Source organism: Bubalus kerabau, chromosome 3, assembly GCF_029407905.1.
Source record: "Bubalus kerabau isolate K-KA32 ecotype Philippines breed swamp buffalo chromosome 3, PCC_UOA_SB_1v2, whole genome shotgun sequence".
In the NCBI taxonomy this organism is placed as follows: domain Eukaryota; kingdom Metazoa; phylum Chordata; class Mammalia; order Artiodactyla; family Bovidae; genus Bubalus; species Bubalus kerabau.
This window is the reverse complement of record NC_073626.1, coordinates 32381348-32395914: the sequence shown is the minus strand read 5'-3', so window position 1 is coordinate 32395914 and position 14567 is coordinate 32381348. Positions and strand designations below refer to the sequence as shown.

The following is a 14567-nucleotide window of genomic DNA, read 5'->3' as shown; positions in this document are numbered from 1 at the left end:
TGCCCTAGAGCCTGTGCTCTGCAACAAGAGAAGCCATCACAATGAGAAGCCTGCATACCGCAACCAGAGAACAGCCCCACAACTAGAGAAAGTGAAAGTGAAGTCGCTCAGTCATGTCCGACTCTTAGCGACCCCATGGACTGCAGCCTACCAGGCTCCTCCGTCCATGGGATTTTCCAGGCAAGAGTACTGGAGTGGGGTGTCATGCTACAAAAAATTTCGTTTACTTTTTTAAAAAATAAAAAAAGACAACAATCATCTAGTTGGATTAGAGAATCCATACCATTTAGTTTATGTGTATTATATATTTAGTTTATATGTATTAATAATAAACTTAATAGCTTAGGGTTCATAATAGCTACAAACCTGGTGGAAAACTGTAGATTTTGAACAAAGTATAAGATATGATAGTTCAACACATTTGATGAAAAATCTTAACTATATCAGGTATCAATTCAATGGGTCTCCCCTTCAAATCACTGATAGAGTTGCTGGCTTTTATGCTTAAAATGATGGTTATGCTGTAAAATACAACATTCCCAGTAAAATACAACATTATCAAAATATTACTAGAAATTGATCAAATTTTAAAAAAGCTACACATTATGGTTCTATATATTCTATATAAAGGAGTATGGTTGAGCAGATAATAATGAAATACATGTGTAAGCAGCACTTTAACAACCCCCACTCTCATAGAAAAAGTGTCATGCGAATTGGTATCCAGTCGTATATCACACTGATCTCATCCATTGAGCTTAAATGTCCGGCCTGCTGTGAAGGATACCTTAGCAGAGTTTTAAAGTTCATGTCCAAACTCTCTGACTTCCTCTGGTTATCTCTAAGTTGGCTAAGAATTTCATGACCACCAAGCTGGGACCAGAGTCAAAAAAGCCAAGAAAGGCCAGGTGAAACCCAGGCCAACTTTTGCTGGTGAGTGCAAGGAAAAATAATTATAAATCTTATTCTTCCCCCTCCTTTCCCTGGGCTCCATCTCCAAAACCACCTCTTAAAAAAGGAATGTTCTGAGGCAAAAGAATGCAATTGTTACTCTTGAATTTGTAGATCCTTTTTGAGTTTTGGGCAGTGTGGCACGCAGGATCTTAGCTTCCCAACCAGGGATCAAACCCGTGTCCCCTGCAGTGGAAGCACAAATTCTTAACCACTGGACTGCCAGGGAAACCCCTATAAATCCTCTTAAATTGTAAATAATTGACGATGATCTTATTAGACTGGGACCATCGTGATGGGGGCTTCCCAGGTGGCCCTAATGGTAAAGAACCCGCCTGCCAATGCAGGAGACGTTAGAGACGTGGGTTCAGTCTCAGGGTAGGGAAGATCCCCTGGAGGAGGGCATGGCAACCCACTCCAGTATTCTTGCCTGGAGAATCCAATGGACAGAGGAGCCTGGCGGGCTACAGTCCATGGGGTCGCAAAGAGTCAGATATGACTGAAGTGACTTGGCACGCACGCACCACTGTGACGGGTGAACTCTTTGTGCATTTCTCAAGGGCTTCGGGTCCAGGAAGACAGCGGAGGAGGATGGAATCCAGCCTGCCCTCCACCTGCCCAGCCACCCACAGCTGCTCAGGTCTTTTTCGACCCCATCAACAGAGCATTTTCACAAGTTCACCTGCCTGGCCACAGGCGGTGTGCCTTGAGACGGCATCTGCCCATTGAACAAGTCACAGAGTCACTGAACAGGCTATCAGTAGCTCTGATGAAAACCATACGCACTGGGTTCCAAGTACCTTCATTTTTCCAAAAGGGGGGAGAAAGCACCAAGTCCCTGTTTAATAGGATCCCAGTCTCATCAGAACATGGCAGCCGTTTTTCCCCGGGTGGCATCAGGAACACACGCTCACCCCGTGTTTGGCACAGAAACCAAATACTCCCAGCTCTCTGTGCATCGGGCCTAATTCTTCCCACTGCCTCAATTATTTCCAGGTTGTTAAGTGGGGCATTTCAAGTGGCTTGTCAGGCGCCTGAGCCCCAGGGGGGTCACTCAGTGCTGTGGGGAAGCAAGCCACTAAATATGCCTCTGGAATATTTTAGTCACTTCAAGAAAGGTTATGGTTCCAGGGAGTGTCCTGCAACAGCTTTCAAATCTGGCCCATGCTGGGCTCTCATCTGGCAGGTGTCCCCAAGTGATTAGCGGTGACTAATTATGGTTCCCAGTCCTCCTCCAGAGAAAAAACAGAACCAATGTATTGAGTACAATGATAGGCACCGCCTTTTTACAATTTAAACATTCTTGAAAACAACAAGCAAATCTGTCAAAGTCACCAAGGATGACACAAGAGAACTGGTGAGACTCCTAAGGATTCCTTGAATATCTGGTATCAAATATAACAGTTTTCTACTTTAATATTTAAAATTAATGCTTGGTTATCCCTTTCCCACCCTTAGGTCACAACAGTTCACTTAATTTCTTTCAAGCTATATTCAGCAACACAAACTATAGTAAATTATTATCCGATTGTTCATCCTTTGCTACATATCCTTAGCAGGAGGGTTTTTTGTTTTTTTTTTTCCCCAATCAGCTTTAAACTATCCCTATAACAAGTTTCCCAAGGTCTTCTAAAGCACTGGATTTCTTCTTTCCTTGCTGCCTTTTCTCTTATTTCTCCCTTTTCTTTTCTAGGAGTCATTATGGAAATAAACGTGTTTAAGATTTTTTTTACTCTCTTGGCTTACTAAATAGGTCATGCTGCATGCATACTAAGTCATTTCAGTCGTGTCCAACTCGCGACCTAGGGACTGTAGCCTGCCAGGCTCCTCTATCCATGGGATTCTCCAGGCAATACTGGAGAATTCTCCAAGAAGCCCTCCCCCGGGGTATCTTCCTGACTCAGGGATCAAACTCACATCTCCTGTGTCTCCTGCATTGGCAGGCGGGTTCTTTACCACTAGTGCCACCTGGGAAGCCCACTAAATAGGTCAGTTGCCTCTAAAAACTTAAAATACCATAAATGGACAAAACAGGTTTATTCACATGTGTCATATCTTGACTGTAAGAGTGATATGGACTCAATGCACTGACATTTAATTTGCATCTTGCTATGAAATCACTTGAGATCTCTTTGTCTTACGTGTTTTGACTTAAATGTTCTGCTGATGAATGGCCAACTTAGTTTCTAGAACTGATGCATGGTGGATAATGAACTAGACTTAAATGTTCAGAGGCCTCACTCAACTCTTGGCTGTTTCTCTAATTAATGAGCCCATCCTGGCTAATTCATCCCTCTCTACCTTCATTCAGTCACCACTGAAGTGGAGGTCCAACTCAATACTGACTGAGCACCTATGATGCCTGAGATCCAGCAAGGTGATGGAAATGCAATGAGGAAGAATACAAATTTTGACTGCCTTCTAGAACTTCACAGTATAGAGAGGAAAAATCCAAATGAAGAGAAGCAAAATATGTGGGAGCAGCATAAATATTATACAACAGAAGCTCCTCTGAGTTAAGAAAACCATGAGCGTCGAACCATGTCTATCTCCCTGATGGACCAGGAGTCTTTTCTCTGGACCGAGAACAGATCATGAGTCAGGGACCAGGCAAAAGGATGAGGACAGGATGAGTAGTGACCACAGGTCGAGACATAAGTTCAATCCCTGGGTGGGGAAGATCCCCTGAAGGAAGGCATGGCAACCCACTCCAGTATTCTTGCCTGGAGAACCCAATGGACAGAGGAGCCTGGCGGGCTATAGTCCATAAGGTAACAAAGAGTTAGACACGACTGAAGCGACTTAGCACACAGGCGTGCAAACTGAATGAGCCCATTCTGTCTTCAGTATGCCCTTTATCTCTAATCAACACAAGCATCTCATTATGGGGAAAAATATTTAATTGTCCTTGTTTATGACAGTCCAGATTTCAGTGATACATTCATTCTTCTTGGTGAACATGGGCTGTGGGTGCATTTTTATATACTTTACAGGTCCACAACTCACTCTCTGAAATTCTTAGGACCCGCTATGTTTGAAATTCAGAGTTAAGGGATTTAGAACACAATGTGGCATGCATGCCTCACATTATGTAATGATCCATCAAGTCTGGGGCAGTCCCCGTTGGTTAAAGACAGGAATATTTTTGCAAAGAGATGGATGAATATTCACACTAGAAGAAGCTTCTCATCAATCCTGGTTAGATTCTGAATGATTTAGGTCAAGTGAGATTTCGTCTTAAAATGGGTTATGAAGTCTCAATTTCCAGAGCTTTTCAAATTTGGGTACAGCAGATAAAGAGATCGTGAGCCTGTAGCTGTAAAGTACAATGGGACATTTACATCCCCTTACAGACTAAAGGCAAATCCTATGCGGGGAATCAAATAAAAATTGCAAATAAACAGATTCACCTTCCAAAGTCCTTGAGGGTGACCTCACAGCGCTGCCAGGGTTGACTAGGTCACTGTGTCCTCAGTTGAGCTCTAGAAGGAGCTGGTGTATTCTATCAGTGGTGATGTTGAATGAAAGATATACATCTTTGAACCTAGAATCACTCCAGTCACCCTCAAGGCACTGAGATGCTCCATTTATGAGAAGCAAGAAGCCTAACAGCTATAGCACCAGGCCTCTGATCTTATGCCCTTTCTGGTAGGATATCGTCTTTAAGTGGTTGGTAGAAATGCCCGTTTATTTAAAAAGCAAAACAAAACAACAAAATGACAAAAACAACAAGAAAATCTTGTGTGCGTGTGCACGCATGCGTATATAGGGCAGTGAGTACAGTTGAAAATACGTATGAAATGCTCTTTTGACTTTAGCATCACTAGATTGATTATGCTCGTTTTCTTATTTGAATTGTCTTCTCTGGTAGACTTGAAGTTCAATGGGTCTATGCCGTCTTGTGCACCACTGCGTCCCCAAAGCCAAGCATCGTACCTGTTTTCAAGAAATATTTGTGTATGAAGAGGCAGTGTCACATAATGTTTAACAGCACAGACTCTGTAGGTTTGAATTCTTGCTCTGCCACTCCAGCTGTGAAATCACGGGCAACCTCTCTGGGCTTCAGGGCCCTCATCTGAAAAATGAGGATAATCATATTCGCGGTATCAACCTCGGTGGACTCAGCTATATGCTGACAACAAACCCCCAAATCTCAGTGGCTTCAAGCAACAGAGGTCTTTCTTGTTGATGCTGTCACTCTGTATGTCTGTCACAGGGCACCCAGGACCCTGCCCTGGGTCATCCTTGTCCTCAGTCAACAACCAGACTGCCTGAAAAGTGCCAACTACCTAAGCGGAGTGAAAAGAACATTCTTCAAACACTGGAGATTAAAGGCCTCACACGGAAGTGGCACAGATCAGTTCTGCTTATGCACTGGGTAGAACTAGCTAGAGTGGTACAGGGAACACAACCCCACCACGTGCCTAGGAGGTGGAAAGGCAGAAAGACACCACCCTCGTAGGGTGGTCATGGTGATTAACAGGCTTAATGCCTAGAAAGCTAGGGGCTCGGTACTCTTCTGAGCCCCTTGCTTCATGCTATGTAAGGTTTCCTACTGTTACTATTATTGTTGTTGTTACTGAACTAAATGAATTCAAAATTTTTGGAGGCCAATAACAACTCCCCTTTCAGGCTTCTCCTTAATAAACTGAATCTGGCCAAGAATTTTATGGTGGTTGGTGCACTGTTCCCCTTTAGCTACCAACGAGTGCCAATGTCCCATGGAGCAGAGCCTTATCTATCTTGAGCACAGACACAGAGCAGCCCGCAGGGTGCCCCTCCAGCCTCATCTGCCTTAAGATGACTGGTGCAGCCCAGTTGGATCCAGAAAGGCAGGCCAGGGGAAAATGCCAAAGGTTAACGACTCCTGATAACTTTTAGGTATTGCCTGCTGTGACGATCCCAGTTCTAAATGTGTTTGATACAAAAATATTTATGCTGCAAGCTGTAACATGCAAACAGCAATCTGCATTTATTGGTTTCAGATGCCAATTTCCTCCAGCTCTGGTTCTCCTTTGTGTTATATAAACAAATCCCAACCATCTGGACCACAATGAAACACACTGAGGTATGTGCTCGCTTCCCGCAGAAGCAGCAAATCAAAATACAATCTCACGAATTCTGCCTAACAGAAAATTGGAGTCAACATCATGGCCTCATGAAGTTGTTTGAAAAGAAAAATGTTCTGTAGATGTCAGAACTTAGGATTTAAATAGGTTGGCAGAAATGAGCATATCAGAATATGTATCACGCTGATAAACAGAAACAACATAACCAGAAGATCATCTCCTATGGTGTCACCTATATTAAGAGCAGGCCAAGTCACTACTTTCCAAACTATCCCAAAAAGGAAAAAGGCTTAGGAAAAGTGTCTCTGGGAAATGGGAAAATAGAGATTACTGCCAAGACTTAATCATAATAGTCAGAAAGCAAGAACCTTAATTCCCACCAAGCTAAGGAAATTAAAATGTATGCTTTATAATAATTGCAGCAAACAAGCTAAACTTGTTTTCTTGATATGACTCAAGAAACAATGAATCAAAAGTAGATATGCTGGGACTTCCCTGGTGGTCCAGTGGTTAAGATTTCACCTTTCAGTGCAGAGGATGTAGGTTTGATCCCTGGTCAACCTACAAGACCCCACATGCCTCTTGGCCAGAAACCAAAACATAAAACAGAAGCAATATTGTAGCAAATTCAATAAAGACTTCTAAAAATTGGTCCACATTAAAAAAAATATCCTTTTAAAAAAGTAGGTTTCCAAAAAAGAAAGAACTTCACCAAAACAAGTTAACACCTACCCACTTGGATCTCTTGAGATGAAAACCAAGCATCATTTCTGATGTCTTAACTCTCTGATAATTGCAGGCTCCTGAAAGCATTTTCCCAAAACCAAATAATTTAGACAATCCCCATGGTCAGCCTTACCCACAGGCAGATACAAGTGCTAGAAAGCTTTCTTGATTTTTTTCCCTCTACCTAAAATTATCTCCACTAATTGCCCCCAGTGTCCACCCTTTGGAAAAGATTACCATCATTAGAATTCCTGGCTCAGATTCATGAACTTTGAACACGGTGGGAAGGATATTCTGAAAGAATGACGTACAGGACAAGCGAGTTTTATTAAGATAGTGGGTGAAAAAGTGGAGGTAAAGAGAAGAAACAGAAAAGTCTAGAATGAGAAGGAAAACGTGTGGCAGTACAGTTGGGAGGCGTGAGGCTCCTCAAACATTTTATTTTCCTGCAGTCGCAGTGATCATGCCTCTATTATCCATTTATTTGGTATCTGATTATCTTGCTTTGTCACCCTAAACTCTGATCATATAATTAAATAAAAACTGAATCTGGATCAGATTATTTGACGTGCCAGAGACTCTCCATGAATAGGGGCTATAAAAATTGCACCAAACTGGAAGACTTCCTGTCTCATTTAATAAGTTTAATTAAGTAGACATTGGCCAATTAGAAAATTCGCCTCCTTAGCTATATTGAGCTACATCATTTGAAACTTATTCCATGGAAATATATCATATTGATTTCACCTCAATATTTTAGCAAGGTCATTTTAAAGCCCAATCCTATTTGTTAAACTGTGGTGTACCAACTTCATATACAAATTAAATGAGAATATTTAGTAATCCATTATTCAATCACAGATCAGAATATCAAAATAGATGTGGGCAGATTCCCGTGAACTCTCCCCGAGTCTCCGTCTTTCTATGTAACCAATTCTGGTTCAGCTGATCGGCCATTCTTGAACTCTTGAATGAGATTGGCTCTTTCCTAAATCTTTTTGTTTCAACCGATTGAGAAGTATTTTATCAGGAAAGAGTCAAAACCCTCATTAAACCTCTAAGGAAGATCCTTCTGATTGTTGATACTTAAATAGACGACAGAACAAGAAAATACAGATCTTTGTTTCATAGTTAATGGCAGGTAGATTTCAGGGGGTGATGACCTGTTCTGAATAAACTATGATCTGTGTTATAACCTGGTTATAAGCCAAGAGCAAAATTTGTAGTTTCTTTCAAAGAGGATATATGCCATTTTCTTACTTCAAATAGTCTGGTGATCATAGCTCTGGATGTTCTAACCACATATAATTCCTTGGACTTCAGGGTGTTTTTAGCTCATCATTTCAACTGCTCAACTATAAAATAATATCATTATAAAACTATCTTTATATGGCTTGAAATAATTCCTAATTCTCTGAGCTATCAGGATTGCTTACAAAACCAATAAAATCCAGAACAAAAACTTCCAGTAACCATGTTCAGGCAATGGAGATCGGACTTCAGCATTTGGCAAAAATAGCTCAAGTTTATGAAACAGCAATCATAAATCCTACCCTTAATCTCACACAGAACCATACTTTAGTTCAGAAAAAAAAGACCCTTTCCTCCCCCCAAAATATTGGCCATGATTTACGATGTAGCCTGAAAGTGGATATTTACAACTAGAAATCCACATTCACAAGGTAAGGTCTGATCCTTTCAGACTCTTAAAAGGTCAGAGAAAACCAAAGTGAACTTTACAAAGACTTCTGAAAGGAATATTTACCCTGACTCCCAAGAATACCTCCACTGAATCAAGTTTGCTCTTAAAACAGAAGCTTCATTTTCTAGAAAATGCTTGTTCATAGACAACCTCTTTCCCTAATTATTTCAAATCAAGGCGTTAAGCATTTTCAAGAAAATTCTTACAACACACCCAAAACAATTTTACCTACTGTGGTATCAGCAAACAAAGCAAGACTCAGATGGCCAACCAATTTACCTTTCTAATAAATGCTGCAAGACTTGGGGCCCAATTTAAGAAGCCATATTTAGGTCAGTCATCAAACTGCAGGCAGAGTAGGGGTGAAAGAGGGCTTGTGCTGTTTGGGGAAAGGCAAATTAAGTTTGGGGCAGAATAATACGGGAAAATAAAACTTTTTTTTACAACATCTGCTTCCTAAACCAAGGGTGTATCTCCTGCAATCACTATTTCTAAAGCCATTTTTCCTCTGCTTTTGGACAGACCTCTGCGTTACAGACAATGAGATCTGATTCAATGGAATCTCTCATATAATCTTGTCATGTATACCTTCAATGTCAACTGATAATGGAACAGGCTTTTCTGCTCTTGCTATGCGTGCCGAGAGGTGCCCCAAGTAAACATTTTCAAAAACTTCCAAACCTCAGCCACAAAGGAGCAACAGAAGTGCTGAGGGACTGATGTTGCATCTCCTTCGATTTCAGGAGCAGAAGGTCTTCTTACCTTGCTTTCTTCCCCTTCAAACACTGACTGGTGGACGTTGCATGCAAAGAGTGAGTTGGGGAGGTCGGTGAAGTCTGTGATGGCTTGAAAGGCCTCCTCCGTGAAACACTGAGTCACGGCCCAGTCTCTGTCTATGCAGCAGAGCAAGAAGAGTCCTCCATCTTCCGGGATGTGGCCCTGCTGCCCCAGGCTCCTCATCCCAATGAAGTAAGAATCTCCCCTCATTCCTGAGGACACAGAAACGGACGTGAGTTAGAGTAGGATTCGATCCCTTATAGCTGGAGTATGGGGGCAGATTCCCCTTGATCTCTAAGTTACAACTTTCCAGACAAATTTGTTTGTGGGCGAGAATCCAGTCCCTGCTATGGGAAATGGAGAAGGCAATGGCACCCCACTCCAATACTCTTGCCTGGAAAATCTCATGGACAGAGGAGCCTGGTAGGCTGCAGTCCATGGGGTCGCTAAGAGTCGGACATGACTGAGCGACTTCACTTTCACTTTTCACTTTCATGCATTGGAGAAGGAAATGGCAGCCCACTCCAGTGTTCTTGCCTGGAGAATCCCAGGGATGGGGGAGCCTGGTGGGCTGCCGTCTATGGGGTCGCAGAGTCGGACACGACTGAAGCGACTTGGCGGCGGCAGCAACAGCAGCTATGAGAAAAAGCCCCACTTGAGCAGGATTGGAATTTGAGGCTAGAGGTACTAGCCCAGATGTCCAGTGTTTACTGGATTGGGGACCTAGGAAAATTACCTAAGTTCCCACTTAAGAATGCAAATCATAAAGTGCTTTGATAAGTTACATGATGAATACAATACCACAACCATAACTACTAATGCTTATCATTTCTTGAATTCCAGTAAACATTCTAAATGATTTACATGCCTTAACTGACCTACTGACTCTCCACCACAGTCTGTGAGGTTGGTACCCATATATCCCCATTTTACAGAGTGGAAAACTGAAGAACAATTAAGTAACTTTGACAGGGTCCTTGAGGAAATGGCATGACTAGGCTTCAAACTCAGGGAGTTTGGCACTAGAATTCCCTCTCCAATACCACAGAAATGAAGCAGATCAAAATTAGTACAAGTCTACATTTAAGGAAGTACAATCTATTTCATGACCACCTGAATCCCGATCAGGATAACTCTAATGGTTAACCATTTATTCACAATGAGGAGACACACACACACACACACACGCGTGTGCGCACTCACAGATATCCTCTTCTGCCTAGGATAATCATGTTAAGAAATCTGTGAACACCAGATCTTAAAAAATCAGTACTGGGCTTCCCTGGAGGTCCAGTGGTTGAGAATCCACCTGCCAGTGCAGGGGACTTGGGTTTGATCCCTGGTCCAGGAAGATTCCACGTGCCGAGGGGCAACTAAACCCACATGCTGTAACTACTGAGCCCATGCACTCTAGCACCTGAGCTCCGCAACAAGAGAAGCCACCACAACGAGAGAGCAGGCCCTTCTCACCACAACTAAGAAAGCCCTTGCACAGCAATGAAGACCCAGTAAAGCTAAAGTAAAATAAACAGACAAATTAAAAAAAAAAAAATCAGTACTATCCTGACTGATCCATGGTATACAGATTGTTCTCCCTCAGCAACCCAAATATGAAGCTCTCAAGTTTTAATCTCATCTATGTGTGCTCCATCATCATTCTATTATCTCATCACCCCTTACACTCAAAATTTTACCCAAGTGCAGCCAGTTGGGAGAGTTCTCCCAATTTTTGATACATAATCCAATAGATTTTATCAGCCTTCCTGCATACTTCAACGACAGTTATCTACACTTTTATTTTGGATCTATTTTCATGCCTATCATATTATTCTGTTCACACATCACTAATTAAAGGTGAAATAACTTGCCCATGGGTACCAGGTATGACTGCCTGGCAGTTACGATGTGGCTGCAGGATCATCCTCCATTTCCCCAGTCTCAGCAATGCAGAACCTCAGGGTGAAATACAGGAAGGCAGTACTGCAAAATGTCACTCCATCCTCACCCAGTTTAGTTAAGACATAAATGCTAGATCCCCAGACAAAGATGGGTTTCTGTATCTCGTGGCACACTTGTAAAGAATCTGCCCGCCAGTGCAGGAGACTCGGGTTCAATCTCTGGGTTGGGAAGACACCCTGGAGGAGGAAAAAGCAATTCACTCCAGTATTCTTGCCTGGGAAATTCAATGGACAGGGGAGCCTGGTGGGCTACAGCCCATGGGGTCACAGAGTCAGACATAACTGAGCACGCACTTATATCTTTTTTGAACTCTGTAGTATTGTGATGAGGTTGTTTTTTGTTTTCATTTTTCCTATAAAAAAAGTCCAAATGGCATCCTGATAAACAGTGCTTGATTTAGAGTTGGTTAGGAACAGGAGCCAAAAATTAAAGAATTTGAAATAATAATTCAAAAATCAGATCACTACAATTGTGCAAAATGAAACGTCATTCTGTATGAAATATAATAGAACTATTCCTGTATTCTAAACTTCTCAAAACCCCAGTTAATGCAACATTTTCTGTATTTAAATCAAATATTTATTTTCAATAAAAATATGATACATGGCTTAAGCTTTATTTTATTCCATAATGAATCCAAAATACATGAATATTTTTAATTAGAAGAAAAAATCAATAAAATACTTTAAAGTGTTTATTTCCCTTCATATTCACTTATACTGTTGCTTCATATATTTTCTGAATATCTGTAATATATTACAGTGTAATATGCATATTAACTTTTATTTATTATTAGAGTACTAACAAGACTGAGCAACTGAACAACAATTATTTTAACAATAAAAATAATTACTAAGAACATTCAGACAGTTTTACAGCTTACCCTTGAACAAGGGCGGGGGAGGGGGGTTTGGCACCAACCACACAGTAGAAAATTCAAGCATAACTTTACAGTCAGTCCTCCTTGTACAGAATTTCACATCTGTAGATTCAACCACCCCAGATCCTATAGTATGTATTTAATGAAAAAAAAATAAGTGGACAGATAAGTGGACCTGTACAGTTCAAACCCGTGTTGTCCAAGGGTCCACTGTATTCACATCAATGGATCAAAAGAAAGCCTTCTGATAATAAAGTTATAACCATCCAGTATCACAAAATATAGATATTGTCCATCCTGATCTCATTTTTCAGTCTGTCCTTCTTAGTTAACATTTTTAAAATTAATCACAATGGATCCCATAATGTTCTCAAAAGGGTCTGAGAATGTTTCAATTATTCTTTTTTTCAAAGAAAATTAAAATCCATTGCTGAACAAATTAATTAAATAGGCCAAATATTAAGCCTCACTCAGGACTCATTTTAATCTACTCAAATAGCCTTAACTTCTGTTCTAAGCTGTAACAATACGATTACCTTCATGAGACTTTATTTTAAGCTCATTACTTTCAGTAAAGATTTAAAAGGTGAATGCATTTTTGGCAAACAACCTATCCTACTTACAAGGGGAAATATTTTTAAAGTCAGAGCTCTGAACAAAGAAACTCTGGTTTCTCTTTCCAGTTCCATTACCTACCTACCTTATAATTTGGAGAAGTCAATTGATCATTCTATGACTCCATTTATCCTTATAAAACAGGAACAAAAACCTCTCTCTGCCTCCCTCAGCCAAGTAGGAAGAGGCTGAGGAATGAAATAGGAATGAAAACAAGAGATCAAGTCATTATTTAAGTCACTCATAAAAGGATATGTATAATACTAGGAAATACTATAAAAGCACATCATTGTGATCACTGCAAAGGAAAACTATTATGCTTTGGTATTGCTACTAACCTTTAGCAAACTCACATAAACAGAAAGAAAGGGGGATGCTGGTGATTAAAAAGAACTCCAGCCACGATTGCCTACACAGCTTAAGAAGATTTACTTATGTTGTCATTATTTCTAATCTGAGATTGGTCATCCAAAAGAGAACAGCTGCTTTCAGCTCAAAAGGCATGTCTTCCGGGAGGGCTCCCTGACCTCCTCCAGCACCCATGAATTTAGCATCCTTTCTTTGCAGTCCCTAAGTACCAGCGTAGCCCTCTCACGGCTCATTCTACCCTGTGATTACTGTCTCTCCAACCAGACTGGTACTTCTTGAGAGCAGAGCCTGAACAGCCTTCACCCAAGGCATCATCAGGCTAGCACATCTAGAAAGCCCTCAAAATGATGTTTGACTGAATTAATGAATTATGGGAAAAGGACTCACTGTCAGGAAATAATAGATCAGCAAACACATTACAACGACCAACTTAAAATATATACACTGGGTGGGATGGGGAGGGGTATACTTATAGGTATACTTATGGATGACTCATGTTGTACAGCAGAAACCAACACAACATCGTTCAGCAATTGTTCTCCAATTAAAATTGTTAAAAATATACACACACATACATGTATACTAATAATTCATTATTCATTTCAAATGTATATACTACTAATAAAAATTAACCCATTCATTTCCAATGTAATTTTAAAAATGAGATATAACAAGAACCACTCAAAGAATTCCTCTAGCTAAGATTAAAAATCTGTGGAGTATAATTAAGATAACATGTATGTTTTTTGATTACATGTGTTCACTGAAGAAAAAACTGAAAACATCAGAGATGTATATAAAAAGAAAATAAAAGTAAACCATAACCCTACTATCCAGAAACTCTGCTAATATTTTGATATATTTAGATCCACGGTTTTTGTTATGTATAATTTTGAAACAAAATCGAGAGCTTGCTGTTTAGTACCTCACACCGACACGGCCAGGAGCAGTCCCCTGTATCATTACATATTCTCTGCAAACATGAATTTTAATAGCCACATAGGATCCCAGTGTGTAGATCTGTCATAATTTATTTAGCCATTCTTCTGTTGTTTGACATTTAGAAAGGATGTGCTTCCATCACTACATGCCTGTGGAAAAGAAAAACCACTATTCAGTTTTAAAATATAAAGTCTCCCCCTGGAGAACCTCAAAACTTCTTTAGATGCAGAGAAGAGACATCTTCATGAAATACTGGAAAGAGCCTCAGGGGTCTGCTTGTGTTCTGGTCCCACTGTAAGCTGTATGCTTTGGGGGCTGTGGTTTCCATGTTAGCAAATGGAGAAAAACCGTGGCCTTGTCTACTGTGAACAGCAAATGATAGGAAGCAAGTGGATGTCTTTTGAAACCTCCAAAATAACACGTGGATTAAAGTTATTTATTACTATACATAGGCTCATCAGCAGCAGAGGAACTGGCACTACAGAGGTGGCTGCCTACCACCATTAAGGGTGTATACAAGCTTCAGACTTCAGTGACGGTCCATGACGTTAAGCTCATGTCACTAAAATGAGAAACA

At 40.8% G+C, this 14567-nt stretch overlaps 1 protein-coding gene across 2 annotated transcripts in view; it reads right to left on the bottom strand.

Annotated features, from left to right (window-relative positions):
* The window catches only part of RCAN2 (regulator of calcineurin 2), a 285892-nt gene that overhangs the window by 229336 nt on the left and 41989 nt on the right, over window positions 1-14567 (bottom strand). The window contains exon 2 of one of the 2 annotated variants that reach the window (XM_055571274.1): window positions 9130-9437. In XM_055571274.1, the coding sequence (XP_055427249.1) occupies window positions 9130-9435 (306 nt within the window). In that variant the 5' untranslated portion in view covers window positions 9436-9437. The remainder of the gene's footprint in view (window positions 1-9129; window positions 9438-14567) is intronic. The other variant, XM_055571275.1, reaches the window with a different exon arrangement.